Genomic DNA, 17,584 nt, shown 5'->3' with positions numbered 1-17,584 from the left:
ACATCTTTTTTTAATAAGATAATACTGAGTAATTGATTTTTAAATACAGTGAAATCAAATGTCCCGAGGCCAGAGCAGGATCCCAGCTCCACTGTCAGATCAGCAGCGACTGGCAGAGATTGAGCACACAGGGGAAAAGAAAATAAAAATTAAATCTCCTTTGTGTGCCTTGCTGGCTCCGGGGCAAATGCTAACATTTCTTTAAAAGGTGCATCAATTTTTCCCTATTAAAAAAGTAGGTCATCAGAAGGGAGAAGCTGGCGGGGCTGAGCTGGGGAAGGCACCAGGGACCGTTGAGGCCAAGCAGGCAGCAGGGAGAAGATCCATCTAATTAAAACACACGACAACGGCTGAGAGAAAGTGATTTTTAAGACAATTTATTCCAATCTCTCCTTCTTTCTCACCCCATCCTTCACGCAGTCCCAGTCAAGAAGGGTTTATGGACTTTTTTTTTATTTAATTTATTTTTTTTTTAGAAAAATACACATGCAAATAATATATATTTCAGCACTAAACTTTTTTTTCATGTTGGAAAAAAAATAATAATAAAGAAACAAAGCAGGATTCAAGAAAGACCCGAACGGAGTCAGACCTGGGGATGCCACGGGGATGGGATGCTCCAGGATGTCTGATGCTCATGCTCCAGCACATCCTTTCCATCAGAAAGGTTTTTGTCAGGGTGAGGGGCTTTGTGCACGAAGTCCCCTCCAGCAGCCCCTTTCCCCCACAAAAATTCTTTCTCCAGTAACTCTGCCCAGGTTTGGGAATGGCCAAGGGAAAGCCAGTGCTGGATCTGATCCTTCCTACGAGACCCAGCATGGAGCAGAGTCCCAGCCCCAGCAGCGAGGAAAACCCAGCTTAGGGAAAAGCATCATTTTGATGCTAGGAAATGACACCAGAAACTAAGAGCTACATCGAAAAAACCCTGTTATACTATTTATCTTAGAGGCTACAGCTGACAGCATGGGGAAAAATGGACTGATGGTCCCTTGAAACCTGGATTTACGCTTCAGGAAAATCTCGGGGACGGGGGGAACACTGAGTGCTGGACACTTGACTGCGTGGGGCTGGGGCTTCCCGAGCCGACCGGGTCCCATCAGAGCAGGAGGGGACTGGCGATGTCCCCATGACCCCAGCCTCTCTGCAAACGCCGTGCCAAGGTCCGCAGGGAAAAACCAGATACGCTGCGTACCGGGGAGCTGCCATCACTCGAGCAGAACAGGAGATGTGCTTAAGACGGGGCTATTTCAGGTTTGATTGATGAGCAGCTGGAGCGAAGGGGCTGGGGAAGGAGAGGGCAGCGAAGTGCAGCCCGGGGAAGGAGGGAGATTAATCTAATACCACGGCCACTGCAGGAAACCAGGAGGCTTTGGGAAATGCCTCAAGCCCGCGTCCGCCCCAGCGCTGGTGATGGGGCAGGGAGTGGGTGCAGGGGGATTCTGCATTGCTGCTGCTTTGCTACCTCCTCCCAAGCTGCTTTCACACTGCTCCTCTGCCTCCTCTCCCCACAACCCCACCCAAAGCCACGGCTTTTTTCCTCCTGATCCAGGCTAATGACATGGAGCAAACTATGTTTTCTCACTGCCCAGAAGTACAAAACCACACAGGCAGCACAGAGAAGGTTTCCCAAGGGAAGGATTTTCCCCCAGCTCCCAAGGAAAGGCAGAAGCACTTTGCCAGCCCCATCCTTTCTCCCAGCAAGTCCCCGCACTGCCCATGTCCCCAGCTGGTGGTGACATCCCAGGATACACAACCCAACCCAACCTCTTGCCAGACTGACCCTGAGCCTCCCATCGGCTGCTGCATCCCGTCACCATCCTCAGCAGCCAGCTCCTGCATTGCCAGGACATGCCCACGCCCGGTGCCTCACTGCGGAGGGCGATGGGTCAAACTGGAGGCAGAGCCGGCTGCTTTCCCCCAGCACTGGGTTTCCTGGGCGGCTGAATGTTGCCCCAGCAGCTGGATGTGGTCCCTGCCATCACCTCCTGCATCCCTGGTCCAGCTCCAGCCTCCATTGTGCCCAGCGGATACTGGTGGGGAAAGGCAGCAGGAGACTTGCAGCCTTGGGTTCCTCTGGATTTACCACCGTCCACGGCAGCCTCGGAAAGGCACCGAGCAGCAAACGCGCTTGGCAGCTCTGCACCCACCGCCGGTGTGCTGTGAAACACCAAAGACCACAGGCAGCATCCAGCTCTCATAAACACACCTGGGAGCTGCAGCAGTTTCTCTCTTTTTGCTTTTCTCCTGGTTTTTTGGGGGGTTTTTTTGTTTTTTGTTTTTTTTTTTAACTGACAAAATACACTTTTGGAACTTCTACTCTGAAAATAGATGCGGGAGGGTCTGGTGAGGGAGCAGGGGCTGTTTGGCTCCTATTTCTACAGGCTGCCCTGGTGCAGCTCTAAAGTTTGGTGGTCGATCATGCAGGTTTTATTGCAGCTTCTGTGTGTGATCTTTTGTTTTTTTAAGCAGCCCAGCTTCAGATTCAGGTAGCCCCGGAGGTGGGTTTCTCTCCCCTCCCCACCCTCTCCGGCCGCCGTCTCTCCGCCGCAGCGTGCCAGCCAGGCGGTTATTCGGTGGCCATCTGCTCGATGTGGTCACTGAGCAGCTTGTATTGCTCTGCGGAGGAGAGAGAAAAGGGTGCTGGGAGGGTGCCAAAGCACCGTGGCCAGGCAGGCAGGCTTCATCCCTCGGGGACCCCAAGAAGGGGGTGCGCACCCCCTGGGCTCACCCCTACCTTCATCCAAATTGCCGATGGTCGCCTGCTTCTTCAGGAAGTCGCTGCAGAGCTTCTTGTTCAGGCCGAACGCCAGCATGTTGTGAATGAAGGTGCTGAGGAAGGACAGAGATGCTCTTGGTGAGGGAAGGGTCAGGCTGCCCTTTGTTCCCCCCACCCTCCTCTTCCTCCCCACAGCCCCTTGTACCAGGCACTGGGATGATGCTCGGCTGTGGCAGAGCGTACTAGGTCCCTGTGGTGCCTGGATTTTTGATTTAAGGGGCAGGAGCAGGTCCTGAGGAGAAGTATCAAGCATCCTCTGCACCAGAAGGGATGTCCCGGGTGAGGGAACACCTGTAAGGTGCCCCCCCCCCCCCCCCCCCAACAGCTGGATAGGACTCAATGCAGCGCCCGGCTGCAGAAGGGACGGTCCCTGCGCCCTGCTCACCCCAGCTGCCCGAAGGTGATGTTCTCGTTGAAGCGGAGGCTGTCGTCACGCTCCTCCTGCGTCATGTGGCACCACTTCTCCCTGCAAGGCACGAGTGCGTCTGGCACCGCCGGCACCCCGGGAACCCCCTGCCTGCATCCCACCCCCCTCCTCCCTGGGCCACGCTGCCTGGAGACAGGAGGGCCCCGAGAGCCCCTCAGCTGCCAGCGCTCGCGAGGTGCCGGATCAGCTCACACACCTGCATCCATCCCCAGATCTCTCGCCTAGGGGCAAAGCAAGAGACGCCCCAGGAAAAAGTCTTCTTCAACCTTGGCTTTCTCCTGAAGGCCCTGATGAAGAGCTCGGAAATAGGATTGGCCTCCCCAGCGCAGAGCTCGCACCTCTCACCTTCGGTGCCATCGCTTCAGCAAGGGGGGATGAGCGAGGAAGCAGAGGGAGCTCGCAGCTCTTGGGGGTGGCCATCCCAGCAGGGCTCCACTGAAGCCCGCCCAAGCTGGGAGGGCTACCAGGAGGGTACCAGGCACCTCTCCCCCATCTGCAGTGGGGCTCCAACTCCCCGAGCCCCGAGCAAGCCGCTCCCCAAACATACCTCCCCCTCCAACAGCGCAGGGTGGGGGGTCTGTACCCCTCCCCACGGCCCCGCTCGGGGGCTGAAGTGCCAAAATCACAGCACTGCCCTGGGGATGCTCCACTCCAGCTCCCGGGCAAACACAGCTGCAGCGTTGCCTTAAAGGAAGGGGGTTTTTAAGCTCTAGATGTTTGCGGCCAAGTCAAGGCGGTGGCAGGAGTCCCCATCCGGGTGTCCCACTTGGGAATAAAGCCTGTGTCACAGAAGTGTCACTGTGGTGCTGCAAGGCTCGGGGGGTGGCAGGGGGAGCTCAGTGCATGCACGCCGGGGAAACTACAGCTCCAGGGTGAAGCTAGCCCCCTCCCGAGAACTCAGGTGAGGTTACAGCCAAGGATAAGAGGAGGAAAAGCAAGGAAAAACAGGGATAGGTAGAAGAAAAATAGCTCTATGGAGGAGAAAGAAGAGGAGAACACCAGGAGCAGACCACACGCTTCTAGCTGGCCGGCACCCCAAGCAGGATGGGAGGAGCTGTGTCGGGTGGAAACAGCGGCTGGGAAGGAGGGTGTCGTACAGTAAATTCATTAGCTCAGCTCCAGAGCATGTTTGTGTGGCTGAAACTGGAAAAGGGTGAGTGCTCACTCAGACTGACCCCACGGAGGGGAGCCTGTCCTCACTCAAGTCAGCCCAGCCCAGGCGTGTGAAAGCTGCTGAGCTGAGCCTGCAGTCTCCAGGGATGAGCTGCTTATATTTATAGGGCTCTGGAAACTTATACGACAGGTTTAAGGGGATTATTTAAACAAAAAAAAAAAAAAAAAAGGTGTAGTTTTTCCCAGATAAAGCTTACGATAGCAAATAAAAACCACACCCAAATCTGGAGGCTGAAAAGAAAGAAGAATCAAATTAAGGGTCTTGGAAATCTGGAAGCAAAACTTCACAGATCTCGCTGGTTCACTTACAGAAGAGGCATGTTTGTAACTATTTTTTTCCTGCCTTTTTATGTTTTTGAGGGAGGAAGGAGGGAGGAAAAAAAATTATTAAAGTGCCCAAGAAAAATTCACCGTGCTTCTGGCTTGTTATTCAGGAGTAACACGCCTGGGAAGGGGGAAAGCCCACATGTGGCTCTACTCAAACCCTTTGATCTTTATACCAGCACGGTGGGGCAGGCGCAGGGGTGTGTAACACCCCGGGCTGTGCTAACACCTTGCCCATATTTCGGCGTACCCAGGAAAGCCTCGCCGTGGCCAGGCGCTGGTCAGAACCGCGCCGGTGAGACGTGGCTTTGGCCTCTTGGTGTCCCTCGTCTTTCAGCAACAGTGTTTCACCCCGCACAGCTAACCTGAGCGATGCTCTAGCTGAGTGATATTTAATTTATCCATTTGCCGGTGCGTGCCTTAACCACACAGGAGATTTACTGCCAGGCTTTAAAGAACCCTCATCCTCTCACTAATGCCATCACTTGGAGTGATTTCCTGCAGGATGGAGCATCCCATGCTCCAGCAAGAGAGCAACGACTCTCCCCCCGCTCTGATCCCAGCTCGGAGCACGGGTGGATGTGACCAGCTTGGAGCTCTACAGCCCAGAGAACACGCTCGCAATTGTGACATGCAGCCCCCGTTTGCATTTCTCTTTTTATCTAAGGATGACAGCACAGGAGTGCATTAAAAAAAATAATAGAAGGACCAGCTTTTCCAGCTGGCAAAGGATCCTCAGCACCTCTGTGTGGCAGCAGAAGCCGGGAGCAAGCGGGAAGGACAGGAGAGGGGGATGCTTTCTCTGCAAGGAGACTCATTTCATGTCCAAAACCTGCCCAAGGAACCACTCCCAGCACAAGCCCTCGGCTTCCCCAGCAGCTGGGCATTCGATTCCTGCAGTAAAATATGACAGCTTGAAACCGGTGAGGTTTCTTTTCAAAAGCTGCATTAAAGAGGAACCCATCTAAACCTTTCTGGCCCCTTTGAGAGGGTGATGCACATGAAGTCAAACCTCCAGTGGCTGTTCCTCCTTGGTGGGGAAAGGGCCCTTCAGAGCCCCCCTGAAACACGTTACCCCCCTCCCCAGGGCAGGATTTGGACCTGAAGTGAGCGTCAGCCTCTGGACACTAATGCACCGAAGTACGGGGACAGACACACCTCTTCTCCTCTTCCTCCCCAGTGTTCCCTCTGGAGCGGCAGCAGAAACGGGGCCGATAAAAGATCATGCAAGATAGAGGGATGGAGGGGAAAGGAGAGAAGAAGAGATGGAAGAAGGTTGTTAGAGGCAGAGAGAGGAAAGAGAGAAAAAGAGGAGTTTAGTTCTGGTTCCTTCCCCCCATCCCCTGCCCTCCCCACCGAGAGGAGGAAAAGCCTCCCCAGCTCTCGCTGCAGCCCTGGGAGGACACAGCCCAGTCACCCCAGAGATGCCCTGGCCACCCCACAGAGACATCCACAACCCCATCACCACGGACCCTGCGGACACCTGCCATGGCCAAGCACCATCCTTGGCGTGTCAAGCCCAGCCCTCACCAACCAGCTCCTCCTGCCAGGGATTGAAATCCTCAGTCCAGCAAGCACCATCCCAGTTCACCCAGTGGCTTCTGTTATGCTCTCCAGAGGACTAAGAGGGGTTCACCACCACCTTCCAACCCCCCCTGAGATACTTGGAGTACTCCAGGCTGCAGCTCCCAAAGCTCGTTCGTTAGTCAGGCTTGTTTCTGCAGCGGAGGCAGACTCAGCCATCAGATTAATTGAGAAAGGCACTCGGAACAGAGAGCAGCTGCCAGTGGCGTATGTCCTTGTGAGACATTTGCTGCTGCTAATTTGGGGCTTAATCAAAGCAAATGCAGTTATGGTTACATTACTGTTCAATAGGTTCTTTCAGTGGCTTGCTTGGGAGAAAAAGAAAAGCCATAAAGGAGAAAGCAGAGATTGATCGGTGCGCTGAGCCTGGTAGAGCATCCCATGGTGTGAGCCAGGGCTGCCGCAGCTTCACTCAGGTTTGGGGAAGGACGCAGAAGGGCTGGCTGCTTCAAGAAGTGCTGTCACTGCTCAGAAAAGGGGCTGCTCAAACGCTCCGAGCTCAGCAACTCTCACCCTGAGAGCTCAAAGCGTCAGAGCACCGCACAGACGCGCAGCAGGGCAGTCTGGCTTTGGAGGGGTGAAACTGTGGTCGGGAGTGAATTGCTCAAGCCCTCATAGCAACTCCGTGGTGGAGCGAGAGATGGGCGTGAGCCTGGTGAGTGTGTCACCCAGCTTGCACCCCGTGGGGTCCCCATGCCCAGGCACCCAGATTCTCCCTGCACACAGCCACCCTCGGAAACGAGCAGCCCCTTCCCTTTGCAGAGTTTATCCCGATCCTCCCAGCTCTCGGGGCTGACCGTGCTGCCATCTCCAGCTCTCATCCTTGCTGGCTGCCCAGGGTCGGTCCCCACGCCGCGCTGGCAGCACTTCCACAGCCCTCCTGGGGACAGCCGGGACCAAGGGCATCCCCTCCCCATTCGTGCACCTCCCCAAAGGGCTGCACCAAGCATCTGTTCCCAGATCTGCTTGCAAACAAAGCACCAACAGCTTGAACCCTGGCTGGGTTTTCTGGGCACACCTCTAGGGCTTTGTTCTTGCAAAACGAGCAAGAACACCTTCATGCTCCCCAATCCCTAAGAGGATGCAGATCTCGCCTGCCCACCCCACAGCCCGGTGGCCCCAGCAGATTTGCAATCAGGGGTGGAAAGCAGAGCATTTCCCCACGCTCGGTAAATGCTTAGGGACATCAGGAACAGGGGGGAATGTTGGGGAGGTGGAGGGGTCACAGTGTCTCCTTTTCCCACGGGGACATGTCCTACCTGGTGGTGGGGGACCGCTTCCTGCGCTCGCAGTGCACGGCGTCGAAGAAGGCAGCGTTCCAAAACCGCAGGTTGTGCCTGCAAGGAGGGAGGGAGATGGTGGGGACCTCCCGTCTCCCCAGCCTGTCCCTGAGTCCTCCCAGAGCCGAGCTCACCCACTCCCCGAGGGCCAGGAGATGATTCAAGGTGGGGCTAAGCAAGTCTGGTAGTTTTGATCCATCTTTGGACCAGGTCCTTGTGTGGCTGGGAACACTCTCACTAGCACAAGGGATGTGCAAAAGCCATGGCCACCTCCTTTAGGGACAGCAGCAGCTTAAAAACACTCATGAACATCTGGAGAATGTGTGGGCAAGGAGGACAAACCCCAGTCCCGGGGAGGCCAACACCAGGCAGGACCCAGCTCGCCCCAGGCTTTACCAGATTGGCTGCTGCTTGAGGTGCATGTACAGGTAGATCTTCTCTCCTTTCTTCTCCTCCTCTGGGCTCTGCACAGAAACTGTGGGGACATACAGTTACATGCCGAGGTCTGGATGACTCCCACCTTCCTGCCCATGCACAGATTTTTGTGCCCCCCTGCCAGCTCGGTGTCCAAGCAGCTGCGATGGCAAGGTTTGCTAACCACATACTCATCCCCAGCACATCCTCAGACACATGAAGAGGAGCTTTGGCTGCCCTTTGTGGGCAGATATTAGCTCTGACCAAGGCATGGGTGTCCCAGGAGGATACTTGAGAGACTGGACCCCTGGTTTGGTGGTACACACAGCTACCGAGGCGGGGAATGGTGCTACATGAAAGCTCAGAGGCAGTGGATGCCCAAACCTCTGGAACCTGGTCCACTGAGGAGAAGATCCTTGTGGGACAAGAGCTGTGATTGCTCCAAAGCAAGGAACCATGAAGGCTCCTTTGGAGCACTTCTCTAGGAGCTCAGAGGAGAGTCCTGCCTGCCCTTCTCCTCAGTCCACAGCTCTGGCAATGCCAGCCATCTCGTACCACTTCCAACTCTCACTCCTTCACCTTGACCATGTCTACTCCAACAACGCAGGCTCCACTCACCTGTCTTCTTCAGCTTCTCCTTTGGTTTGTCCTCAGCTTCGCTGTGGCACAGAAATCAGTGTCAGCACCCAAAAATCCTGTCCCCCTGACAGCCCATGCAACAAAGCCCTGGCCCCATGGTGAGGGGAGCACCTTCATTTAAAAGACTCCCTGCTCCCATGCCACTGTCCCCATGGCCAGAAACGTGGCTGAGAGACTGTGATGTCCATCCCAGTCCAACCCAGTACAGAGATGATGCAGAAGACCACCCAGCAACAGCACCATCTCCTGGAAACTCATATCTCCATGCCCAAGGGACACAGGACTCCCAGACCATGAGATGCCCAATAACCAGAGTATGAAGCATGGCACCAGCCTAGATATCATCTTCCCATGGCCATGATAACCCCTGGCTCATGGTGGCCCTACACCCAGGAGGTTTCTGGCTTGGTCACATTATGGGTGCCGCCCTCAGCCCAACCAGCCCACCCAATGGAGTGGTACCCACTCGCTCTTTTTGGTGGTAGGACCCTTCAGTTTGGTCTCCAGGCCCCCGAAGAAGCCCTTGACGTTCTCTGTCTTGGCTGATGTGTTTTTCAGCAGCCGCTCTGCAATATCCTTCTTCTCCGCCAGCCAGCTGTTTGCTGACTTCAGGTATGAGTCAATGCTGCCCATGGGCTTCTCCTTGGCCTCCGAGGGCAGCGCGTGGGTCTTGCCTGTGGGCAACATGTCAGGAGTTCAGTTGGCCTCATGGTCCTGGGGGCTGCCAGCTCATGAGGGACCTACTCCCAGCTACAAGATGCACCAAGGAGCCAGATGGAAATGGCCCAGACCCCATCCCATCCCAATTCCTGTAGGTCTTTATCCTCCCCCCCATTTTGGATAGAAAATCCAGCCCTCCCATGGAGGAGTGACCACCATCACCAAGCAATGAGCTTCTGGGCTGGGGCATTCACACTACATCCCCAGCATTGGGGAACATCTGGGGATTGCCACATACAAACCTCCCTGGCTAGAAGCAATGACAAACCAGCATCAGCCTGAGCTACCACCCCAGGGAGGGGCTCTGGCAGGTTTGCACAGCTTCTCACCCATGGAGGCTCTTTTCCCCTCAGTATCGGAGTCAGCCAGAGTAAGCCAAGCGTGGGTACCCCTTCGTAGAGTGGGGGTGAAGCATAGGGCACGCTTCACCACCAGTCTCCAACACAAGCAAAGCCCGAGGGTGTAGACGCCTCTTACCTACATAGTAGTAGGTGAAACACATGGTCATGAGGTTCTTGGCAGGGCTGAAGTCATCCATCTGGTGACACCTGACATGGAGGGATGACTCGGTGAAGACACTCAGCGATGGCGACCCAAGCAACCACATGGTTGCTGCCCCTCGTCAAGCCGTAGCTCTGGCCCCAGGGGCTTTCGGTGATTGCACCAAAGCCCCAACCCTCCCCCCCATCACTTACTCAAACAGCACGAGGGCGAACGACTGCATCAGGCGGTAGAAGGTCTGCTCCGAGACGCACTTGGAGTTGCAGCGCTGCAGGCACAAAGCCCAGGGTTAAGCACAGATCTGCAGGGCAGCCGCAAGCAGCAAGGGCAGCCTCAGCCCCCCCCAGGAGCCCCAACCGCAGGGAGGTGGGCAGAGAGCACAGATGGCCAGGCCTCCCTCTTGGAGACAGTGGTTTGCCTCTCTGAACTGTTTTTCTAGGGAATGGGATGTTTCTGAGTGCCGATGGGATTTTGTTTTAAATAAAACAGATGACTTCTCTCCCACATTGCAATAAGCACGTATTTCACTGCCTCGAGGTGCATTTATTCACTTCTGCATCTTCCTGTATTGAAGTTCCTCCTTTTCCCTGAGTTCCTGCCCTCCAGAAATATTGCTTTGGGGGATTGCTAAATTCCCCTGGTCTGAGCCTCCTTGCCCAGGCTGCTCCAAAGCCCCAGTACAGGATCACCACTCCTTCGCCCATCTCTCCCCTTACCTGGGCACTCACGTATCTCGCGAACCACTCCCTGCCCTTCCCGTTCTCGCTGCTGCAGAGCTCACCAAACCTGGCCTTCTCTTCTTGGTCCAGATCCTCTCTGAAATAGGGAAAAAGAAAAAAACCACCATTAAAGCTGAGGATGTGGCCCGCATCCCTTGTCCAGCCAGCACGGCTCAGCTCCTCCATGTCACCCCTCTCGGCGGCAGCATCCCAGTGCTGCAATGCTGGGAGGAAGGCTGAAGGAAGAGGGGAAGGGGAGCATCCATTTTGTCATCCCTCGGCTTACGCTGCTCTTTTGTTCCTCCCTGGCAGGGGGAAACCAGAGGCAGAGGGAGAAGGGAAGAGCCGAGGACAGCCCAAGCAGAAACTGAGCTCCAGAGACAGACGCTCTGCCCCAGAGCAAAAACAACCCTTGTTGCTGCTCATCATGCTCAGTTTGCTCAATGCTGCTTGACACGCTGAGCCGCAGTGTTACAGAGACCACAGCAATGGCAGCTGGGGGGATGCAGGGCTGCGGGGGAAGAGCCAGGGGCTGCTTCAGGGCCCTGGGGCACATGTGAGCCACTGGCATTTGCACCAACATCAGCAGAGATGCCCAGTGGGGGAGAGGAGCTGGAGACCCCCGGCACGGTGAGGCCCTGGCATGGGAAAGGGGAGAAAGAAAAGAGGAGGGAAGCTGGGGGGGAAAGATGAGCCAGGACGTGCCCAGGAGAGGGGTTCAGGTCAGAGCCCACATCCCCCCCCCTTAGCTCCAACGCCATGTTATGGCCGGGAGCAACAAGCTGTGTTCTCCAACCCAGGGAAGGACACAAAGCAATGCTCGTGGAGTGGGAAAGCAGCCAGATCCCATCCCGCGGGATGTCCCCTGGCAGCAGGCTCAGCAGTGCTCGCCGGCCCTGCTTGCTCACCCCCCCGTGAAGATCTTCTCCACGTAGTGCCGCATGAACTCCCGGCGCTCAGCCGTCGCCTCGTCCCGGGCCGACTCGGTGCTCTGGCTGGAGGAGAAGGACTCATTGGAGGAGGAACGGCGGTAACCACCCCAGTGCCTGGGAGAGTCGCCCATGTCATTCTCGCTGTCTGCCGACTCGGTGGCATCACTTTCCTCCCCGGCCACGTCTCCTGCGTCCCCCATATGCCCGTTGCCACTGGGTGCAGTGGGAGGAGAGGGCTCTGAGGGGATGCAGGTGGGTGATTCGGCATCGAAGTCGATGAGGTTCCCTACAGGCACGTCCAGGGGGGCCTCCATGGCTCTCCCAGTGGATGTGGTGGTGTTGGGGGGACTTGCTCTTTGTCCTTTTGCTCCTCACTGGGGTGTCGAGGCCATCGCTGGCAGGATGCCTGGGAGAACGGGCTGGCTAAGGCAGGCAGGCCCTTCTGGGGGGGGATGAGTTACCACAGGACATCTGAAAGACAGAGGGGAGGACAAGAGTTAGGACAGGGCCCCACAGAACCTCCAGGATGGACCTTGGGCAAGGAGACCACAGGCCACCACCTATGATGTCCCCAGGACACCCAATTAGCAGTGGGGAGGGGCAGGACAGGGACACACCAGGGAGACAGAGCTGGAGAGAAGATAAGCAAACCCATGCAGTGTCCGTGTGCTTTCTGCACTGTTCAAGTGGGTTTTTTTCATCCTTTAGCCCAGAAAAGAGACAATCTGAGCCCAAGTTCCATAGGCCACTTTTGGGATGTGACATCTCACAACCTGATGAGCAAAAGTGGGCCAGTGTGAGCCTGCAGCTGGCAAACACACGGGTGATTTTCCAAGGCAGCCTCAGAGAAGCATCTTCCTCTGGCCTTCCCTCCTCTCTGCTCACGGGTCTGCCTGACCCCCTTTGGAAATGGGACCATCTCCAGGGAGGAGCATCCCAGCACTAAACATCACAGAATCACAAAATCATCAAGGTTGGAAAAGCCCTTGAAGATGATCAGTCCAACCACGAACATCACACTGACCATTCCCAACTCCACCAGATCCCTCAGCGCTGGGTCAACCCGACTCTTCAACCCCTCCAGGGATGGGGACTCCCCCCCTGCCCTGGGCAGCCCATTCCAACGCCCAACAACCCCTTCTGCAAAGAAATACTTCCTAAGAGCCAGTCTGACCCTGCCCTGGCGCAGCTTGAGGCCATTCCCTCTTGGCCTGGTGCTTGTTCCTTGGCTCAAGAGACTCATCCCCCCCTCTCTGCACCCTCCTGTCAGGGAGTTGGAGAGGGCCAGGAGGTCTCCCCTCAGCCTCCTCTTCTCTAGACTAAAACATGCACCAACTTAAACCAGGAATGGAAAGGGGCTGCTGAACACAACAGAAATGGGATGTGGACACAGGGCTCTGGACTGCAATTAGATTCATTAGTTTTGGTGTCCAACCCAGATTGCAAAGCTGGTACGGCGGCAGCTCTGCTCTCCGGAGAGTGCGGGGAGTGCTGGCTGGCACTGGACCACGATGCTCCGGCACGTGCACATCCCAGGCGGTACCGCAACAGTGCTGTGCAGCAGAAGGGGCTGCCCTGAAGCTGCCTCTTCATCAGAGAGTCACTCATGTCCTCGGTGAGTGTTTTTTTGCCCCAGGAGGTGGCAAACGATGTTTTCTGAGAAGCAAGCCCAGTACAAGCAGCCCCACTGCAGCAGCCAGGCATGGGGCCAGCACAGGGCAAGGCAGCAGGGCACAGGAGCAGGCACAGCAGCACAGGTAAAGCGGTGACAACCCCAGGGCAGTGTGACAGCAGCACTGCCACACCCCCGCTGCCTTCCAGGGAACTGATCCCAGGACACCGGCAACTACCCCCAGAGGAAAAAAAAAAAAGATTTCTTTCAGCTCAAAGACTAGCATACCCCAAAGGACCAACGTCCAGTTCATCAGCAAAATGAAACCAAATCTGAAGTGCTTCACCAAGCAGAGCACGCTGTCCCAGCTTAGGGGCTCCTCCTCCCCACAGCCCCCTTGGGTCAGAGGGGTGTTGGGACCCACAGGACAGAGAGGGAAGTACAACGCTGCATCCTCTCTGCACATCAGTCACCCTGGCTGGGAAAAACCCTTGTCACCCGGCTCCCTGGGGGCCAAGACACAGCAGGGACCAAACGGCAAGTCACCCGGGGTGGCAGAAACTCATGCACCCACATGCACCCAGTTTCCTCCCCGCTCCGCTGGCACCCTGCTCACCCACCCTCCCTCACCCCAAACCCCGCTCTCCCCCTGCACGCACCTAAACCTGGGTCCCGGGAGAGGCACAAGGACACTGCTGCAGGCAGCGAGCGGCCGAGAGCATCGGCTGGCAGGAGGAGAGGAGCAGCCGAGAGGCTGCGGCAAAGGACGGGGCTGGCAGGGTGCCCACGGGGAGCCAGCCAGCTACAGCCTGGCTCGGCCTCCCCCCAGGCAGCGTGACCCCTTCCAGCTGCAGAGACCACATTGTGCTTCATCCATCCACCCCCCCGGCCCTTCCTGCTCCCAAGGCAGCTGCAAAGTCCCTTTTTGCACCGATGGAGCGGGGACCTCCTCCACCAGCCCCTCCGGCACCTGCAGGTTTGGGGTCAGAGCTGCCTCTGCACGATGCTGACAGCACGAGCTCATTTCTCACCATCCCAGGGGGTACTTTAAGGGGAGGGAGGCCAGGATGCAACGAGATGGACCTTCACGCAGCCACGCTTTGCAGCTTGTGTCTCCTTCCCTAAGTTGTAACTTGCTTTCCCCCCCGTGCACCGCGTTTGGGAACATGCCTGGAAGCAGAAGGCAGATCTGCAAACGGAGCTGTCAAATCTTTTTGAGAATATTTCCTCAGTTCAACACTTAATAGAAGGGAATTGGTGGGGACAACAAGTCCGCCTGCCCAGATGACAGGCGCTGCGTGAATGTGACACCAAAAAAAAGTCCTGTGAGCTGGGCACTCCCTGGCGTGTGAGTCCCATGTCCCCTTCCACGTGCAGCCTGTAAAGAAATTGCAGCAATTGCTCTACCAGGTGAGCATCCTTATAAGTATCCATCCCAATCAGAATTGCTCCCACTAAGTGACTTGGGGAGACAACAGCGTTTCTGCACTGGTACTTCGCAAACAGGGGGGCACAGCCTGTCCCAGAGCCACTGCTCAGCCCCATCCCATCCCAGCCTGCGCACAGCTGAGCTCTGCAGAAGCTGCTCTAAGGAACACACTGTGTAGCAGCAAGAAACAGCCAAGATTAGGGAGTTCCAGCTCTAGAAAACAAATATAAATGAAGATACATTGCTCAGACATCAGCTCTGGCTCTGGGCAGGTCCGTCCTGCCCCAGAAACCCAGCGCCAGCACACCAGCAGCACAGGGAAGAGACAGCTACGTCCAGGAGAATATATTTCTCCAGACGTCACCAGAAAGAAAACGACTGTGCTGGGTTAACGGTGGCCCCTGGCTCTGCTTCAAGGCCATACCTGTGCCCAAGGGGGACAGAGAGGCACCCCCGAGCGCTCTGCCAGATGTGCACAGCAGGCAGATGGCATCAGTTTGTAGGAGCTCACACACAGCTCTCAGCACACTCCACTGCCCAAACAGCTGCTCTAAAACACACTGATCCGTGTTCTCCCAGCCTCCTTCTCCACACACACACACCCCACAACCCTCTGGGAGAGATGATTTGGGGTGCGGAGTGAGCGAGACCCCGGGACTCACAGTGGGTATAAACAGCATTGGAAACCCAGCAGAAACCTGGCCAGGGCTGCAGGCAACATTAGTAAGTGCATTCTGCTCGCAGAGGGCCAGAAAGCGTTTAATCACTCGCTGACCAGCTCACGATAAAGCCCTGCCCTTGAACGAAGGCCACAAAAGGTGTTTCGAGGTGCTGGCAGCTGCTGTGGGTGCCCAGGCTTCCCAAGCGTCTCCACAGCCTCCAAGGTTGTTAGGTTCTCAGCACAGAGCCCAGAAGAGCTTCAAAAACAAAACAAGCCTCAAACTCAGCCCCGTGCCCACTCCACAACCCAATCATTGCTCCAGCAGAACAAATCCAGGAAGGGAATAGCCAAAATACAAACCAAGAGCCCCAGGTACTCATCTCCATCTGCACATGGAGATCAGCCCAGCTGCACGTCCCACCACCGCCCAGGCACAGCCCAGGGGATCCTGCTCCAGATTGCTGGGTCAATTTGAGAGAAAAGGAGGGATGTGGAATGAAAAGCAGCTTTTTGGCTGCTTGGGAGCCTTCCTACAGCATCACGAGCTTCAGTATCATCATGAGATTCAGCATCTTTCAGGCCCTGCAGCTCCTGGGATGACTTTAACCACAAAACTCAACCAGACAGACAAGGTAGCGTGTAGCTGACTATGAGCTTTCTTGCAAGTACAGATCTTCCAGCACATCTATATTCCCCATGGGCAGCTGGTGTACAACAAATTCATGTCTTCCTGCGGGAGACACCAGCCCGGGGATATCATCAGTGAAGAAAGGGTTGGCTGGAGCCACGCATGGAAATGTCACAGGAAACCTGTGGTGTCCTGAAACTTTGGAAAAGGCCTGGTTTTTACCAAAAAGAAATGCTGGGATGGATCTGAGTGATGCACCTATAGCTGCACATACACGTGCAAGCAGTTTCCATCCATGATCTGCCTTTGAATCCAGCATTTCTGGCCCATCACAATCAGCAAACTGCCTAGTTTTGCTGCTTCCTCCACCTGCATCAACCCCGGTGAGATCTCAGCTCTCTAAGAAGGGGGCAAAACCTGCCGACCCCCCAGCACGTGGGCACTGCGAGAACTGTGGGTGGTGTGGGACCCATGTGCCCAGGTACCCAGTGTTAATGCTGCTGCTGGCACAAGGAGATGAACAAAACCAAGTTGTTTGTGCAGCTCCGTGCCCCGGGGCTGCTGGCAGGTTGTGCCCTGAGGAATTAGGCAGGGAGGGAGGGGAGATGTCGCATGGCTCTACCCTGACACAGGCACGTGCAAGCCCAGAAGGGACCTGTGAGGTGTTTAAAACCAGTGCTGGGAGAGGAAGGGAGGAGTGAGAAGCTGAGATGCAAAGCAATGGAGCTGGGGGATGAGGGAGGACCTTTTTTCTGCTCTATTTCAGAGGAATGTCGCAGCTTTGTCATCCTCACAGAATCACAGAATCATTCAGGTTGGAAAAGACCCTCGGGATCATCGAGTCCAACCATCAGCCTGACTCTGTACAAAGTTCTCCCCTACCCCACATCCCCCAACAGCTCATCCAAACGACCCTTAAACACATCCAGGGATGGTGACTCCACCCCCTCCCTGGGCAGCCTATTCCACTGTCTGACCACTCTTTCTGGGAAAGATTTTCTCCTAATGTCCAGTCTGAACCTCCCCTGTTGCAGTTTAAAGCCATTCCCTCTTGTTCTGTCACTAATCACCTGTGAGAAGAGACCAGCATCAAACTCTCTACAATGTCCTTTCAGGTAGTTGTAGAGTGTGATGAGGTCTCACCTCAGCCTTCTCCTCCTCACACTAAACAGTCCCAGCTCCTTCAATCGCTCCTCACAGGATTTATTCTCCAGGCCCTTCACCAGCTTCGTTGCCCTCCTCTGCACTCACTCCAGCACCTCGAGATCTCTCTCGTATTGAGGTGCCCTCCTCCCACCCCAGTCCCAGTGCATCCTTTCCAAGGGACAGGACCACCCAGTCTAGGTTTGCAAGTGAATTCCTTCTTCTCCTCGCGAAGCCTGGGGAAATGACACACAGGGCCAAAAAAAATCACCCCCAAAGCCTCACCGAGTGATGCTGAACTGGCACTCACAGGACCAAGACCGGAGAACAACAGTGATAAAGGACACAGCACAGCTTTTGGGGACCCTCCGTGCTCATGTGCCGCTGCCAGTGCTGGGGCGAGCGGTGCACCCAGGGCGTGATGCTCTCCCCCAGCCTGGCAAGCCTGCATTTTCCAGAGATTTCAGGATGAGATGTTTTCTCCCAGCATCTCTCAACCCTGCATGGATGCTCCCCAATGGGTTTTTTTACAGGTGCGCTGTGTGCTGAGTTCAGGTACGCTGCAGCACCTCAGCAACTCACATCTGGGGAGGGGGATCTAATCCCAGTTTGCTGCGGTGGA

The 17,584-nt window shown here is 55.8% G+C and overlaps 1 protein-coding gene across 10 annotated transcripts in view; it reads right to left on the bottom strand.

Moving 5' to 3' along the window:
- Positions 1–361: 361 nt before the first annotated feature.
- The window catches only part of KIAA0513 (KIAA0513 ortholog), a 29,826-nt gene continuing 12,603 nt past the window's right edge, over positions 362–17,584 (bottom strand). For 8 of the 10 annotated variants that reach the window (XM_074839440.1, XM_074839439.1, XM_074839441.1 and 5 more), the window contains 12 exons: positions 11,466–11,960; positions 10,555–10,654; positions 10,033–10,106; positions 9,815–9,885; positions 9,084–9,291; positions 8,597–8,637; positions 7,961–8,039; positions 7,544–7,621; positions 5,859–5,888; positions 3,162–3,242; positions 2,735–2,829; positions 362–2,616 (listed from right to left, as the gene is read on the bottom strand). In XM_074839440.1, the coding sequence (XP_074695541.1) occupies positions 2,567–2,616; positions 2,735–2,829; positions 3,162–3,242; positions 5,859–5,888; positions 7,544–7,621; positions 7,961–8,039; positions 8,597–8,637; positions 9,084–9,291; positions 9,815–9,885; positions 10,033–10,106; positions 10,555–10,654; positions 11,466–11,803 (1,245 nt within the window). In that variant the 5' untranslated portion in view covers positions 11,804–11,960 and the 3' untranslated portion in view covers positions 362–2,566. Of the gene's footprint in view, positions 2,617–2,734; positions 2,830–3,161; positions 3,243–5,858; positions 5,889–7,543; positions 7,622–7,960; positions 8,040–8,596; positions 8,638–9,083; positions 9,292–9,814; positions 9,886–10,032; positions 10,107–10,554; positions 10,655–11,465; positions 11,961–13,760; positions 13,780–17,584 lie in introns of those variants that run through there. The other 2 variants (XM_074839444.1, XM_074839445.1) reach the window with 2 other exon arrangements.

The sequence above is a fragment of the Strix aluco genome, chromosome 14 (assembly GCF_031877795.1).
Source record: "Strix aluco isolate bStrAlu1 chromosome 14, bStrAlu1.hap1, whole genome shotgun sequence".
NCBI classification, from domain to species: domain Eukaryota; kingdom Metazoa; phylum Chordata; class Aves; order Strigiformes; family Strigidae; genus Strix; species Strix aluco.
This window is presented reverse-complemented; position numbering and strand designations above follow the sequence as displayed.